The sequence below is a fragment of the Saccopteryx bilineata genome, chromosome 1, assembly GCF_036850765.1.
Source record: "Saccopteryx bilineata isolate mSacBil1 chromosome 1, mSacBil1_pri_phased_curated, whole genome shotgun sequence".
Lineage (NCBI taxonomy): Eukaryota > Metazoa > Chordata > Mammalia > Chiroptera > Emballonuridae > Saccopteryx > Saccopteryx bilineata.
In genome coordinates this window covers 367450775-367468314 of record NC_089490.1, presented here as the reverse complement: position 1 = coordinate 367468314, position 17540 = coordinate 367450775, and the positions used below count along the sequence as shown (strand labels likewise).

The 17540-nt window shown below is 41.6% G+C and overlaps 1 protein-coding gene across 2 annotated transcripts in view; it reads right to left on the bottom strand.

The window, feature by feature from the left end:
• NELL1 (neural EGFL like 1) overlaps positions 1 to 17540 on the bottom strand; it is an 854093-nt gene that overhangs the window by 663367 nt on the left and 173186 nt on the right. For both annotated transcript variants that reach the window (XM_066251133.1, XM_066251134.1), the window contains exons 8-10: positions 14952 to 15086; positions 13917 to 14019; positions 3794 to 3867 (exon numbers count right to left, since the gene is read on the bottom strand). In XM_066251133.1, the coding sequence (XP_066107230.1) occupies positions 3794 to 3867; positions 13917 to 14019; positions 14952 to 15086 (312 nt within the window). The remainder of the gene's footprint in view (positions 1 to 3793; positions 3868 to 13916; positions 14020 to 14951; positions 15087 to 17540) is intronic.

The following is a 17540-nucleotide window of genomic DNA, read 5'->3' as shown; positions in this document are numbered from 1 at the left end:
AGGGATCAGGGTCTGCCTGGCTTTTCACCTCAACTCCCCTGCTCAGTTTCTTGCCCTCCTCTCTCCTGCATCTCCACACACCTACTGGTTTCTCCTGGGAGATATCGTAACCAATCACTTGTACTGAAACCCTTAGCACAGGGTCCACTCCTGGGAGAGCCCAAACTAGGATGATTAGATAAATTTCTCTCTTACTATTAAAAATCAAACTATTAAAAGAGATTATCTCTAGGTAGTGAGATTCTGGAGTGATTTGCATTGTCTTTCTTATACTTTTCCATTTATAGTCCAACTTCATATCTTGGGTATATATTTGCTTTTGTAAAAAAAAATATTAAAAATGCTATAGAAGACTATTTTATTTATTTTTTTATTTTTTTATTTTTTCCCCACTCATACTTTTTGTCTAGCACAGGTCAGGAGGGGCCATTATAATCATTATGGTCACACAGGAGCCCAGGCTGATTTTTTCCCCTTTTTATTTATTTACTTATTTATTTATATTATTGATTTTAATGGGATGACATTGATAAATCAGGGTACATATGTTCAGAGAAAACACCTCTAGGTTATTTTGACATTTGATTATGCTGCATTCCCATCACCCAAAGTCTAATTGAGAAGACTATTAAAAAAATCACTATGAAAGGTTCTTTTTAAATAAAAAGGCTGCTGATTAAATCAACCCAAAACTGCAATCAACCTTTAACATAGTTAATGAGTAAGATCATTCCAAATGTTTAAATAGAGACAAACACCTTCGCATGAATTCAAAAATAAAATGAACTATGGTTACAGTAGCTTCAGTGTCATCCAATCCACTTAGGCCCACATAATTAGCCATAAGTCTTTTTAACTTTATTTTCAAAACTATCTTCAGTAAGAAGTATCTAATAATTAACCTTTTTTAATCCTGCTAATTACAGCATGTTAGCTGATGACCCCTGGAACTCTGTGTTGGGGGGAAAACACAATAATACTTCCAGTCTTTCTCCTTGAGAGCAACCATCTCCATGTCATCGGTCAAATACAAACACTTTCAACTTACTAATCACCGTGCTTCAACCTCAATTGCTAATAACACAAAAAATTCACATCTTCAATAAAAAAAAATTTGTTGCTGACCTAAAAAAATATTGCTGGGCATCCATGATTGAACAACATGGAGTAAGACAGATAAGAGTTATTATTCATCTTGATTTTTTAAAAATAATATATTAACTTCTGGAACAACTTGGTGAAAATATTTGAAACTAGAGTGGTTTTGTGTCTAATCAGCACCACTGAAGCTTTAAAATGATCCTAGGAAAATGGAAATACCATATTTCCCCATGTATAAGATCCCCCCCCATATATAAGACGCACCTTAATTTTGGGACCTAAAATTTGGGGAAAAAATTTATTATGTAAAGTTATTGAATTTGAATTTTATTCATTAAAAAATTCATACAACTCCTCATCACTGTCAAAACTCCCATCCCTTAACTTGTCCTCATCTCTGTCTGATGACAAATCAGTGCCTTCATATATTGCCTCATGCTCAGTTCCATCTATGGCATTTGAAATGCTACCACCACTGTAAAAGACACATACAGTTTTTGGACCCCACATTTTTTCAAAAAGGGCGAGTGTCATACATGGGGAAATATGGCAGATGGAGTTCCAGGCAGCCTTTGGTCAACTGGGGATCTGCACTGGAGCCACAGAACACAGAAAACTATCTGAGGAATTATATGCTCACTTCTCCCAAGGATAGTACCTTCGTAGTGCTATTTTAAATGCCAAGGAGAGAAGTCAATCCATTATGTACAACAGGTGCCATAGGGCATTAGGGTTTCAATCTTCAGAAAGGTGGGCAAGAAAAGACCTGAGGTCCTTTGATCCTATACCCACCACCCTCTCTCCCTGCTGACAACATCTATGAAATGTGCTCCAATACTCTTCCCTGGCCTTTTACAAATGTTCCCCTTTATGAAGGGAATAAATGAGCCATTGTCTGACCAATGTAGGCTTAGATACACCAAAACGTGATCATTCAATCCTTCTGAACTTACTCTCAGAAAGTTCAAAAGTGAGAATTATTTCCAAGTAAGTCTAACACTACGAGTAGCAGCAGTGAAGGGGCTAAGAGACAGATGACCCCAGTTCAGATCCCAGCGAGCTCAGTGACTAGCTCTGTGACTTTGAACTCTGTGCCTCAATTTCCCTGTCTGTGAAATAGGGATAAAAATAGGACCTACCTCCTAGTGTTATGATGTTTTTATGAGGTAATATGTTTGAAATGTTTTAAATAGTGTCTAGCAAATACTAAGGGCTCAAGAAATGTTAAAGATCATTGTCAATGATGCTTCTCTTTGCAGACAAAAGGAAATAAAATACTGTAGGAAAACATAAATGAATGAAATTTACTTTTAAAAGAGGATGAAGTTATTTACACATACACACACACACACACCACTTATGCAAAGAGAATAACCTACCTGTCCCAACTTCTTGCTAAATTATAAAAATATAACAAAACAAAAACAGTAAAAGATGAACCAAAAGCAATAAGGCACATACAATGCGCCAATAACAATGGTAAGTGCTATTCTAATAACCTGGCATTTCAACCTATGCCCATATCTTTTAGAGATCCCTAATGGTGTCTGCCTTGATCCTTCCTGACAATAACAGGGATCAAGTTATAATTGTAACCCACAGCTTCTGATCAAAAAGTAAAAGGGGTCGCCGGCTGTGACAGATACGTGGCAGATAGTGGGGTCATCAGCAAAGTGGGAAAAATTGCCTTTAGTCATCCCCGCTTTCCCAGAGGCAGAAGAAATTAGAATCCAAATCATTTCCCTCCTCTAGAAGTGAAACAATTTACAGAGAACACGACCTGCGTCTTATATTCAGGGAGGACCTGTCAGGCCATGAGGCATAATAAGAACAGTGCACATTTACTGAGGACTCACTTTATGCCAAGCCCTCTACCACGTCCTTCACATGCTTAATCTTATTTAATCCGGCCAACATCCTATGTGGTAATGCACCAGTCCCAGGTTCGGGTTGGAGACCACCCACCTGCTCTTCCACTCCCAGGCCCGGTAGCTATCACACCTTTGTTCAAATATTACCTCCCCAGAGCAGCCCTCCCAGACCACCCATCCCCAGCCCAGAGCTCTCTATCCTTTTGGTCTGGTTTATATTGTTTATAGAATTTGGCATTATATTGTACATTTATCTGTTTATTTTTTTACTGCCCATCTCCTCCACTAGACTGCAAGTGCCACAAAGACAGGGGTTTTGTTTTGTTCACTCTTGTACAATCCTGGGATGTATCAGTGGCTCCATGCATGCTTCTTGAGTGATTACTGAATGAGATCAATGGTTCTACTCATCTTATTTCAAGAAGGACAGAGGTATTTTCTAACACAGTATCAGATACTTGGGAGCAGAGGTGACACTCTCTACAGTTGGTATCACAGACTGAGTCTAACACAACTCAAAACCCTTTCCCACAGCCACCTGCCAACCTCCCTGACCCGTATTAGCTTCCATCTCTCTTCCCCATCTCACGTTCTTTCCTTAATAGCTTTTTCCAAGGCTGCCTGACCCAGAGCTGACCACAAGCTAACCACACAGTGACAGTGGCTGGGAGCTCCCCATTGTGGACTTCAGTGCACCACCAAGTCCTTCTCCTCAGGGCTCCACTCAGGCAAATACGCTCCACTCCACAACCCTATCTAAAGCCAACATATCTACCGGAAATTCCCCACACAGTGACAGGGATCATGAGATTGGAACCTACTTGGCATTCCCAGCAGTTCTGGCTTAAGATCCTCTGGCCTTCTGCAAGGACTTTTCCTCCGTAGGTACACTTTGCTGTAATAAAACAGAAAAATGGTTCAGACAGTCATGCTATGCCCCAAAATAACCTCGGAGGTGCCATCCAACTCCAACAGATTCCACAGAACATAGATTCCCTGGTTCTAAACAATACAAATCTCTTTGTCTAGAGTCAGACACGGAAGTAGTGTGGGGAAAACTGCTGAATCCCCCAGTCAGACCATCATCATAATCGTATTTGTCATGAGTCCTTCTCACCAGGGATAGACAACTATTTCAGTGCTGCAGTTGCCGAGGGAACTAGAGTGAGCGGATGTGGCTGGAAGTTGAAACAAAGAAGTGGTTATGGTCTGCAGGGAGGACAACAGCAATAGCTCTGACTCAGGCACTCCGGCTGTAAGATGAATGACCAGGTGAGAGGGGACTCAAACATGTCCCATTCATCAGAACCTCAGCCACAATGCAGAAGGACGCCGTTTTCTCCCCTGTGATCATGAAAAGTGCAGGTGCTTAGCCTCTCAGTTCCCAAGAAGCCCAGAGACAACTGAGAAATATGGGTCAAGCCACTAAAGCACTTTATCAATATGCTAGAGAGACTGCCTTTGGAAAGATGAGCTTCGCTGAATAACAGGGACGTGGAGTAGATTGGCCTTGTAGAAAAGTTAAAAGACAAGTATAAATAGAGGTTCCACCACTCAATTTAGATTCCACTAAGACTTAGTCCTCAACTCAACTTGCTGACCCACTTTTAAGCAAGTGCAGACTATGTTAATTCGATACGACCCATTAATGTGTCTCCAACAAACTCTCCAGCCCCATCCACAGGAACAGGGAAGCAAAGACCTGATGGCTCCCTCTCCCACCCCAGATGAGGGCCTTTCTGACCCTAGTCCTTGGGAGAAGGAGTGAGGCCAAGCAGATCCCCTAAATCATCTCATTTCTCACAGCCTCCATTTCTGTATCTGTTGAAAACAGGTTGATTAAATGGGATAGTTTCCTAGTTCTACAATGTTATGACTCTCATGGAATGTCCAAGTAGACAAGGTCCTTAGCAGTCAGCTGGCCCAATTCCCTCTTGTTAATCACAGAAAGAGGAAAGCCCTGAGCTACTGGTTTACTTACTATCATGATCCCATAGAGCAGGGGTCCCCAAACTTTTTACACAGGGGGCCAGTTCATTGTCCCTCAGACCGTTGGAGGGCTGGACTATAAAAAAAAACTATGAGCAAATCCCTATGCACACTGCACATATCTTATTTTAAAGTAAAAAAACAAAACAGGAACAAATATAATATTTAAAATAAAAAACAAGTAAATTTAAATCAACAAACTGACCAGTATTTCAATGGGAACTATGCTCCTCTCAATGACCACCAATGAAAGAGGTGCCCCTTCCAGAAGTGCGGCACGGGCCGGATAAATGGCCTCAGGGGGCCGCATGCAACCCGCGGGCCATAGTTTGGGGACCCCTGCCATAGAGGATGCTGTGGTGTGCGACCCAGATCCCCCTCCATGGCAAAAGGACACGTGCCTGCAGCTTCTGGGACAACTACCAGCTACCAGCTAAATACTGATCTAGGACTTGCCCTTGACTGAAGAGAGCCACCTGCCCAAGGTCAAGTCCCTTTTGGTCAATGAATGATTGATAAAGGTAATATAAATTCCTGGCCCCAAGCCCCAAGTCAGGATAACTCTGAAAGATCCTTCCAGCTCCACAACTCCCAGGAGGAGTTACTGAGACATCTCTTGTCACTGTGCTGCAGTTCAACCTCTCCTTCTGCTCAATTCTGCTTCCTCCTCCATCTCACTCCCACACCAGGAGATCCCAATAGCTTCCTAATAAAGTACAAATCTCCGGCCCTGGCTGGTTGGCTCAGAGGTGGAGCGTTGGCCTGGCATGAAGGAGTCCCAGGTTCGATTCCCGGCCAGGGCACACAGGAGAAGTGCCCATCTGCTTCTCCACCCCTCCTCCTCTCCTTCCTCTCTGTCTCTCTCTTCCCCTCTCGCAGCCAAGGCTCCATTGGAGCAAAGTTGGCCCCGGGTGCTGAGGATGGCTCTATGGCCTCTGCCTCAGGCGCTAGAATGGCTCTGGATGCAACAGAGCAACACCCCAGATGGGCAAAGCATTGCCCCCTGGTGGATCCCGGTCAGGCGCATGCGGGAGTCTGTCTGTCTGACTGCCTCCCCGTTTCCAACTTCAGAAAAATACAAAAAAAAAAAAAAGTACAAATCTCCATTACAGATTCTGTTACATCTCAGAACCTGACCTGCTGCAACACACACCTCGCTCAAATCCATTCCACTCCGAATCCACTCTCAGCGCATGGTCCCAGTATCTCCCCGAGCAGCACAACCCACCACCGGGGATCCTTCTAACCTTCCCTTCCGGCTCAGCCTCATATCCAATCAGTACCCATATCCTAGCAATGCTACTTCTTGAAGTTACTCAAGTCAGCCTACTTTCTCCATTCCCCACCACCTGCCACAGACAGCCCTCATTCAGGCTAACGTCATCCCTCCAGTTTAACATACCAGGACTTCCTAACTTGTTTTCTGTATTCTGGTCTCAGTTTTTATTCAGTCCTTCCCTATATAAAGGTCAGACATTTTTAAAATGGAAAGACAAGGCCCTCCTTTAAAATCATTATGGATCACTAATCCTCTCCATATAGTCCCAATTCCTTAAAGCAGCACGCAAGGCCACTCATGGGCCTCCTCTTCATCTCTCAAGCTTCATAGCTCACCAGTTCCTCGGCATTCATTCACCCTCCCAAACATCCACACCCGTACGTATGCTCTCGCCAGGCTTTCTCTCTCACTCCTGGGATTTGCATATACTGTCCTGTTTCCAGGAAAACTCAGCCGCATCCACCTTCACTGACAACCTCCCCTCCTGTATACCATCAGCCAGCTTAGGTCTGACTTCCCCCAAGACGTCGTTCGTGACTTTTAACAATGGTGCAATGCCTCGTGTGCTTCCACTGTCCCCTGGACCTCCCCTCGCCCTAACACAGTACACACCGCACTTCATCTCAGTGGCCCCGTTAATTATACATTTCCCTTGCTAACTATGACCGCCAGTAGGCAGGGACTAGGTCTATTTATAATTGTATCTCCAGCCCCAAGCCCAGGGCTTCTCTTGGCTTATTGTGAGTAACAATAAGTAATGTTAGAATTAATAAGCCTCTTGTTGGTAGTAAAAGCCAGTCAAATTTCCTGATTCCCAGATAAGAGTTCTTTCTGCTATTCAGTGCCATTTTTTAAATTTATTTTTCTTTTTCAATCACAGTTTACACTCAATATTATTCTTTGTGAGCTTCAGATGTACGGTGAAGTGGTTAGAAAATCAAGTACTTTATAAAGTGGTCTCCCTGTTGCTCCAAGTACTCACCTGGCCCCACTCATACTCATCCTGATATTATTGACTCCATTCCCTATGCTGAGCATGGCTGTAGCAGTCAATGCAGATACCGAGGGTTACAGGACAAAAACAACAATGATGACAATAAAGAAGTATAGAATCAATGTAATTTTCTAGGTAGGCATCTTACTCCCCTCATTCCCTCATTAAATAAACACACACACACACACACACACACACACACACACACACACACACACACACACCAGATGGGCAAAAGTAGGTTAACAGCTGTGAGTACACAAAACGTAAGAGTTTATTCTTGTATTATTTTTTATTAATTACTGTATTATTTTCCATACAAACAACTGTAAATATACTTTTTCCCCCAGCTTATTGTTTTCCAGGGTTTACTGTTGTTCATATGGAAAAAACATAGAATGCAAGAATACAAGAATAAATAATAATACAAGAATAAACTCTTTCAACTACTGCAACTGTAAACCTACTTTTGCCCACCCCTGTATATCCCTGACCATCTTTTATGTTTCAATTTTCTAGACAAATCATGACCCACTGGTCCTAATGATGATGTGGATTCCCCCGTTTACTGGCATGAAGAGACCACAGCTTCCAAAGCCTGGAATTCCTGTCTAATAAACTCCCATACTCCCCAGCCCAGCTGCCACCAACTTGGCAAGACAGCTCGCTCCAGAGTGACAGTTCTGCTAAATGCCCTGCCATTAAATCTGCCATCTGCTTCCTAGCCCAGGCTGGAAAGCAAAGAATTAGACTTTTCTTCCTTATTTTGCCTTCTTGGCACCCCCACAATGGTATGAGCACATTTGCTACCCCTGTTCTTAAGACACATGCCTGACTCCTCTCTTCCTCAAACAGACTCATCCCCAAACTCCTATCTGCAGCTAAGAATGTCTTATTGCTTACATTCACAACACACATCAGAACCCATCCAGCCCTCAAATCCACCAATCTGGCATAAAAATTTAAAGTTTAATGAACTTTATGTCCTCCCATAGCAGCGTGTTTGGGGGCTGTGAATGAAATCAACAAGATACTACACACCTCAGCCCATTCGCTGGTTGCAGGATGTGCCTATGATGACAATATCAAGTCTCCATAAAATTCCCTTAGGACCGCTTTCAGGATTACCAAGGGAGGTCACAAGAATGTCCCTTACTTTCTCGTACTCACCCCACTTCTATGACAGTGCCCCTCCCTCCCGGCCACTGCCCTCCATCTGCCTAGCATCAGTTCTCATTATCCAACCTCTTGATCTACAGCCAAAAGGCTTATTTTTGATGCCTGAGGAAATTCAAGCATAAGGTGAGTCAGGCTCCGGTGCCTCTGGCTGGGGCATGTGGGACTCCAATCCAACAGCTTTCAGTAAGAGTAGAAATGTAAATGGATACCTGGAGCCCTTCATATCACACTGGGGACATGCAAACGAGGATATTTCACAGTGTCCAACCGTGAAATTGAAACTCGGCACCAGCCCACACTTCTCCATGATGTCAGAAACAAACATCCCGGGGATTCAGAGAAACCGGCAGACAGTTGTATCTCTCTGCTCCCACAGACATCTGGCCCTTCAAATTTAAACCTGATTTCTCTAGTGCAGTGATTGGACACTTTTGTTATTCGGGTTCACAGTGAATAAACAATTGACAGGTACGACTTAGCACCCGTCTGATGTGGAAATGGGATTGCTCTGTCTTTATTTAGGTATTTGTCCCCTGCACATACTCCAGCCACCGCCTGGCACTCAGCTACCAAGGCTATCAAAGCCAGCACTCTGTTACGGTTTAAAGGAGAGGAGAGAGGCAGATCAGAAAGGCTGAAGAGCCACATATCCATCCTCCCTCGGTGAGCTCATTCATAAAGCTGCCTCCAGGGACCACCTCTACAAACCACATCCAGGAGTTTCACTGTCAACACCTTTGCTGCAGCCATTTTCACCACCTAACTGGTCATTGGCAATTTGTCTTTAGAAGATAACATAACATTTAAAAAATATATTTTATTTATGGATTGTAGAGAGAGAAGAGGGGAAAGAAAGCATCAACTTGTACTTGCTTCTCCTATGTGCCTTGACCAGGCAAGACTGGATATTTGAGCCAGTGACTTCAGCATTCCAGGTCGACACTTTATCCACTGTGCCACCACAGGTCAGGCGATAAAATAACCTTTTGATAGTTTGATTTTTTTGCTCCATTGACCAATCTCCCACCTTCAGCTGACTTAATGTATTTAAGCTAGCTGTCAATTTCATTTCTCCATTGATAAAGTTCTCACGGTATTCCCATTTTTATACTATGTATGTCTTAGACAGAATGCATCTTATACTAGAAAATGATTACACACTAGTCTTGGTATATCCTTTGGTGACCTCAATCATCACCTCCCACGTGTCAAAGCTGGAAGCTTACCAAGCTATGACAAGTAGAGAAAAGGTGTCTACTAACGTTCAACAGTCTCCGAGAGCATTAATCATCGAATCTTTATCTGGAAAGTGACACCTCTCTGAACGAAGGAACAAATTTCAGTGAAAAGAAAAAAAAAACTGTAATGCCAAAAGTGGAAACAAATCAACAACCAAAATAAATAAATTATATATATTATATATTATATTATATATATATAATACTATGAATGACAGATTTCAAAGACAATGTATGTTAATTTTTTTACAAGAAAGTCTTTTTAATTTTGTAACTAATTTTTTCATGTTTTATTATGTCCTCTTTAACGTACCTTTTTATTTTTCATCCTTTTATCTTTCATGGCAAAATTGCCTTTCAGTAATTACACAGTGAAAATGCTTGCAGCAAAGACATTTAGTGGAAACTACCTGGAACCCTCTGAACAAGACACCCACATCAAACTGATTGTTCCTCAGGCATCTCCAACTCAAAGACACAAAACAGAACGTAGGGCTCCCTGAAATGCCTCTTCCACCTACCTTATTTCTGGTAATCACACTGTGAGTCCCCACCAGCTCTTGTTCAAAATCTGGCAACTTCTCCCCTACACACATTCTGTCCTTTACTCATTTGTCTCATGCAAAAATACCTAGCATTCACCAGTCTCTTAGCTACCACTCATATCCATCTCTTCCTTCCCTTCTCTCTAGGTCAGGGGTCCCCAAACTTTTTACACAGGGGGCCAGTTCACTGTCCCTCAGACCGCTGGAGGGCCGGACTATAAAAAAAACTATGAACAAATCCTTATGCACACTGCACATATCTTATTTTAAAGTAAAAAAAAAAACGGGAACAAATATAACATTTAAAATAAAGAACAAGTAAATTTAAATCAACAAACTGACCAGTATTTCAATGGGAACTATGCTCCTCTCACTGACCACCAATGAAAGAGGTGCCCCTTCCGGAAGTGCCGCGGGGGCCGGATAAATGGCCTCAGGGGGCTGCATGTGGCCCGCGGGCCGTAGTTTGGGGACCCCTGCTCTAGGTACTACCTACCTCCCAGCCTCACCACCTCCACCTGGAATACTCCTGAATCCCATGCCTACCCACCCCCAGCTCTCTCAATGAGCAGTCTTTGTAAAATCAGTTCTTTGATTACGCCACAACTGTGCTTTAAAATCTTGCTTTTGAGCACCAAAACCAATGCTGTCTTCACTTCCATGATTCTGAATGTGCAATTCCCTGTGGCAGGTGTGTTCTTGTCCACATGGTACACAGAGCAAACTATTTGTCAACACCTTGTTCAGCTTACTACTTCCGCTGCATCTTCCTAACACACATATACACATGCAAACATACACACTTGCACACACACAAGTTTCTGATGGAGTGCATCTCTCCCTTCTCTGTGCTACTGCTGGAATTCTGTAACTTAAGATGTTTACCAGATGATTCTAATATGTTCTATTCGGTGCCTTAAATAGAGCAGACACCCTTCTACAAGCTGTTAGTCTATACTCGAACAGTACTCCATCCACTCACCTAACATGATTGCACTTACAATTCTGGGCACTGTAAATCACACCTCTAACTTGAAAGTGAGCCCTCTGAAGCGGAGAGAGCTCTTTTCTCACTACTCCAGGCGCCAGCACTGAGTAACTGCCTAATGCATATTTCTATTAAAAACAAGTCAAGCCTTGCCAGGCAGTGACACTGTGGATGGAGTATCGAACTGGGACATAGAGGACTCAGGTTCAAAACTCCAAGGTCACCGGGTGGAGCACGGACTCATCTGGTTTGAGCAAGGCTCACCAGCTCGAGTGCAAGGTCACTGGCTTGAGCAAGGGGTCACTCAGTCTGCTGTAGCACGCCAGTCAAGGCACATATGAGAAAGCGGTCAATGAACAGCTAAGGTGCAGCAACAAAGAATTGATGCTTCTCATCTCTCCCCCCCCCCGCCAGTCTGTCCCTATCTGTCCCTTTCTCTGTCTCTCTCTGTCTCTGTCACACACACAAAAAAAAAGTCAAAAATGCAAACTCTCTAGGCCAAAGGTCCTCAACCTTTTCATTACCAGAGGTGCTTTGTATTATTTTTTTAAAATTTTTTTAGTGGTCTTAATATCATATATTATCTGCATTACCATTTTATTAAACTATGAACACATCAAACTACCAATTGGAGCTGCAAAGAAAACGAGTGCTGCCTAGATCAAATGCTATGAATTCCAAACAAAGGCAGAACACATGTTTAGCCTGTATATCAGCATCTTACCAAAAGTAGGTAAATTACTAAAATGTTTTTTTAAAACTTAAAACTCTTCAACAAATTAGAATAAATAAGAATGACTACACCGTACAGAAGTAGTTAGAGAACTATTTGATGATCTCTATCATTTGAGAATGTCAAACTTTCGGCCTATAATTCTCTGGAGAGTGCTACCTTAAAAAATATATAAAATACCAAAAAATGTGTATTCGATACAAAACCTGTTATTAAAGAGTAATTTATCAAAGTGGAAAGTAGAAAACAACCTATATATCCAACACTTGGGGAGTGATCAGTTAAATAAGCTCTGCAATAACCAAACAATGAAACACTATGAAGTTCGCTAAAATGAGGTTTTACGGAGTTTTTTAAAACATGGGAACATGTTTAAATGATAATGGTAAGTCAATAAATTAAAATAAAAATTATATGCACAATAAGATCTCAATGGTACACAAAATAAAATTTTTTAAAATGAAACCCACTAAACTTTCAAGAGTGTTTGTTTCCAAGTAGTGGTATTATGGGAGATTTTTTTCCTTCTTTATCTTTACTCTCTTCTGTGGATTCTGAACATTATATAATAAACACATTGTTCTCACATTTATAAAATCGAAAGATTAAAACACAAGACAGCTAGCAAACTCATCTACCCCATGTCCAAACAATAAGTTCCAGGAGACAGCATTTATAGATCTGTCCAGGGAACTCAAAATAAGAAATTTAAAATATCTCATGTTTTTTAAATACGAGTTCCCAATAGTTTTTCAACTTCTTCCTCTGCTGACTGTTATATAATATCAAAATTGGAAAACATAGCTGTATCTACTAAAAACTGTCTTTGAGTCATGGCATCAAATTATAACCTCAACATCTGGGCACCTGAGCTAACTGTATTGCCAGATGTGACTTCCCAAGCTTCGGAAACAGAAACAAGAAAGTTTCTTCCATTTGGATAACTGCAAGGTCACTCTCCTGAGTAATGAGTGCGCTATGCCAATCATAAGAAAAAGGAATATTAAAAAGTTCTTTTTGAAAGAGTTCAATAAAGGTTTGGGCAGGTGTAGCCAGACCAGCTATCCCCACTTCCACTGTCACATTCGGTGACATTGCTGTTCTTGACAATAAGCTAAGCCACTGTCCTGCGAAAAGTAATAATGTTGGTGCTTTGCAACAGAGAACTAATCTTGAAAATTATCCATGCGATGCCACATTTCTAACCGAATCTCTCCTTTTCTACAGAAGATGATATGATTTGATTAAAAAAAACCCAAATAAACTAGGGGCTTTATAGTCAGATAGAACTAGTTTAACATCTCACACCTTTGCCACTCATTGGTCTTGTGACCTTGGTAGGTTAACTTCCCTAAGCCTAAGATTCCGTCCCAGGGTGAGGATTCAGTAAGCAAGGAGAATTCAAGCAGTGAGCATAGCAACTGGCACACACCAAGCATCCTAACGACAGCTTTTACTCACTGCTTCTCTCTGTGTTTGCTTCACTGTTCCACTTGAAACAGTGCCCTTTGCAATACAGAGGGAAAAGTTGGCTTGTCCAATTTTGAGGGAAATTGTTTTAGTATTATAACTGAAATTCATCCCATGACTTCAGAATGTCAAAACACTGACTTTGGCCTTTATCTGGATCCTGCAGGATGGGAGGGACCAAACACACGGAGTTTTGGAGTCATGACTTTCAGAGATTGACCCCACCCATTAGCAGCTGTTTGACCTTCACAAGTGGCTGAATCTTTGTGACCACTAGTTCCTTCAACATAGAATGGGAAAAAGAAAAGTAATTAGGGTTGGCATGAAAAAATTTTAAAACAGTCTATGTAAAGTGCCTGCCCCATCACAGGTGACTAAAATACAGCAGCTCCCCTTGCCATTCATTTAATATTACATCAACGACTGGTGCTTTGTTTCATCATGTGTTAATCAGCTGAGGCTTAAAATGTAGAGGGAAAAAAAAATCTCAAAGCACAGAGGGCCACTCTGACCCTCAGTCAGTACTTACGTCGGCAGACCTTACAGCACTGGCCAGCAATGTGCACGGGGAGGGTGTCTGGAGAGCAATTGAGAGGGGGGCAGAACATCTTCTGGCATTCCACAGTACCACTCTGAGGAGGGAAGGACAGGGGAAGGAATCTCAGTAGTGCTGCTTGAAAGCTCCCTCTGTGGGAAAAGCTCACAGCTCATCCTAGGAACTTCATCAGGGAAAGAGAAGCTGTGTGAGGAATTCCCGGTCCGCTCCAGAACCACAAATAAAACATCTTCTCCAGCCTGAATACACCCGTGCCGCCTCAATTACTTTTCCGATATACATCGCTGGCTTCGCTCCACCTGCCCGTGTGGGCTAAGCAGATGAGGCCGAAAACAAAAGGCCAATTTTTTTTTTCAGGAACATAAATAACACTTTGGCGGACCCTCACAATCATTGTTGAGGCGCTAACAATCTGTTGTGTATTTCCTCAGACAAACAATGGCATTCTTCAGATATGTATCAAATAATTTCAGCTGGACAGGGTTTACATATTAATTTGAGAGGAGGGCCTTCGTAACTCTCTGGAACAGATGTAGGTGCATACCAATGAGGGGCAGCCTGAAAGTCAAGCGGTCTTGCCGTTCTCAGAAACAGATGATGGACACCTTGTGAAATACAATAAAAACACGTAGAAACTAATTAAATCCCCTTTTAAAATTTATTCTAACGGAGAAAAGTTGACAATTAGGTTGTTTGAAAAACCAAAGGAGTTCTTCCTCTCTCTGCCATTCTAACATCCAAACTGCAAACAGGAAGCTTCCTATAATAATACTAGATCGTAATTCAGTATGTTGTCCAGGGAAAGTAGGTGTTAATTTCCGAGTACTTTCATATAAAATGACACTTTTCCAGTTTCCCTTCAAAACTGCACAGCTTACTAAATGGGTACTTAGTAAAAAGGTAATACTTCTTAGAGTAAGTATTTATATATTGAAGAACCAGATTACATGATCATTAGTGAGACTGCCCCGTTGACATTTTTATTCTATTTTTTACAAAGAGTCTTACAATGCACGTGCAGTTCTTGCAGTGATCACCATCCACCCAGGAGTCTTGGTCTCTATAAAGCAGTCCGCTCACTTGACAGGTCTTCTCGCAATGACAGTTTTCCAATTGATTAAGTCTTGTCTCTGCATAATTTAGCTGCAAACAAGAGTTAGTAGGTGTAATTTCTGTAATTCAATTGCATGGTTCTAACAAAGCTAATAGCAACAGGAAGAAAAAAAAAAATCCCAGTAGGAGGATAAAAAAGATGCTCAGAGCAGCTCCCTGATTCTTTGTCAGAACTGTTTTTTGTTTTGAATTTTTTTTTTCTTTTACGTGAGGTGGCATCATTCTAAATTAAAGACATATTGGCTCCCATGGTCTAATGAGCACCAAATGAGACATTAAACTGTTCTCTCCGAGAACTCCTGGTTGCTCAGAAACGTATGTGCTCTCAGCTCAAAGCCCACACGGAAGCACTCGTAATGAATGTGTTCTCAAGGACTCATTACAATGTTTACAGGATATCTAATGAGGAGCTCCAGTGCACTTTCATTCGTCTCCCACCATCCTCTCTGTCTTCTTCACAAACTATACAGAGCATCATGATTTAGGAGTTGGGAAATCATTACTTCCTCACTGAGGAATAATTCTGCAGAGCTGGGGCTAGAAAGAGGGAAAGTCATACAAGGCTCTACTTTCTCTCCAACTCACAATCCTCCAAACAGAACATCCCAAGAATCCATATGGTGTTCAGATGAAGGTCAGAAGAGGCAACCAATCCCAGAGATGAGATCAAGATTTGGTAAAAGAACTTTTTTCGTTTTTCTAATCACCCAACTGTACCATGAATCACAGAATCTTAGATTCTGATTTGAAAAGAGTTATTCAGCTTGAATGTGCTCACAAGTGATGCTATCACTGGTCATCTAGTCTTCATTTGTACATCTACATCAGTGGGACATTTATTATCTTCCAAGGAAAGACTTTGTGGTTGTTAGCTCTGGATGTCTTACACGTCTTTCTTAGCTTGAGCCCTCAAGTCTCTCCCTTTTTCCTGTTACATCCAGTTTTACATTGTAGCCATCCTGAGCAAGTCTGGGTCTCTCCAAATGTTTGAGGCTATCCTGTCCTCATCTGCTTCTGACCAAAGTCAGCCCTATCAGGTTCCCTATGTGGCCCCTTCTGAAGTGGTTCCTATCCTCTCTCCTGATCACCTCCCACGCAGCCCACTCCAGTTTACCTTCAAAAACACGATGCCAAGAAACTGAACTCTGGTGTGATCTCTATTGCCGCATCCATGTTAAAGAGTACCTCAAGCCAGTATTTCCCTGCTTCCCCTTGCCTTGAGTGAAAAAGCAAACATAACTTCCTAAAAATTCATCAGATAGGCTTTTTTCCTTTTTTCAATCATACTATACCTCCGCATCTTGCATATCTTTCCATACACAGGAGACCAAGTCAATGTTTGATCCAATTAAAACTATTTCAAGCCAATATTTTAGATATGGTCATTGAACCTGGGTAATGAGGGCTCCCACCATCATTGTCCATCAACTATGGTCCCTTTCCATATACATGCCTCTCAAGAACTATAACAGAGCTACTCTTTGGAAATGGACTCCATATGTAATTCCAACCTTGCATCTGTCACTTACTTCATCCTCTTCCTTCAAGCTTTTGGAATATCTCAAGAAAACTTGTTTCTGGTCTGCCTTTTGTGGGTGATGCCAGTGGGCAGGGGAAAGAACAAACAGGGTCCTAGATGAACCACATGCACCATAATCAGTCCTGAAGAGAGTGAGAATTGACTATGACTGAAATATTAGCTTACTATCTATGACTATTCTAATATGCAGGTTATATTCCAAAAACTCAGGTTACATTTAAATCTCCAGCCTAAATCATAGAGTCTCTAGATTGTGTGGTAGTTAAGTTCTTTGGGAATTCTTTTAGAAAACAAAGGAAAATACACCTCCAAGAGTTTGGTGAGGTCAAGTGACCAAAACCATGTATAGGTAAGAGATAAAAAGGAAGTGACAACATTGCACATTTACTTCATTCTACAGCCCCAGTAGTTTCTAAAAAAGGCAGTGATTGACAGCTAGCCAGGACTGAACAAGAAAGAGATGAACTAAAGCTGCATCCCTCCTAGAACTGGCTCAGAACAGGGTATCTGTGGGAGGAAATATGTCTGTCTCGCTCAGAAAATCTGGACCAACTCTAGTATCTGTTTCACTCCGAGAAGGAAACTTCTTAAAGACTAAATGACCCAAAAGGCAATTCTGTGCATGTCCAAGTTTCAGAAAATCCAGGAGTTTGCCTAAGGGTAGTACTAGCAATTCTCACAATATCCAACAAGACTGAGCAATGCTCAACGATAAAACAATTCCAAGGAAAGTGTTGTTTTTAATATAATAAAAGCTATTCTCAGGACTAACTTTGTTTACTATCTGAACTTTGTTTTTATGTTTTTAATATATTGAGTCTTTTCTGATAACATTGAAAAGCCCTCATCTCTGTCACTTAAGAGTATATTAAACAGACACAAAGGCAAAGAGATATTAAAGCAAAAAAGCTCATTTTTCAAAGGCACTTAATATGTAATCTCGC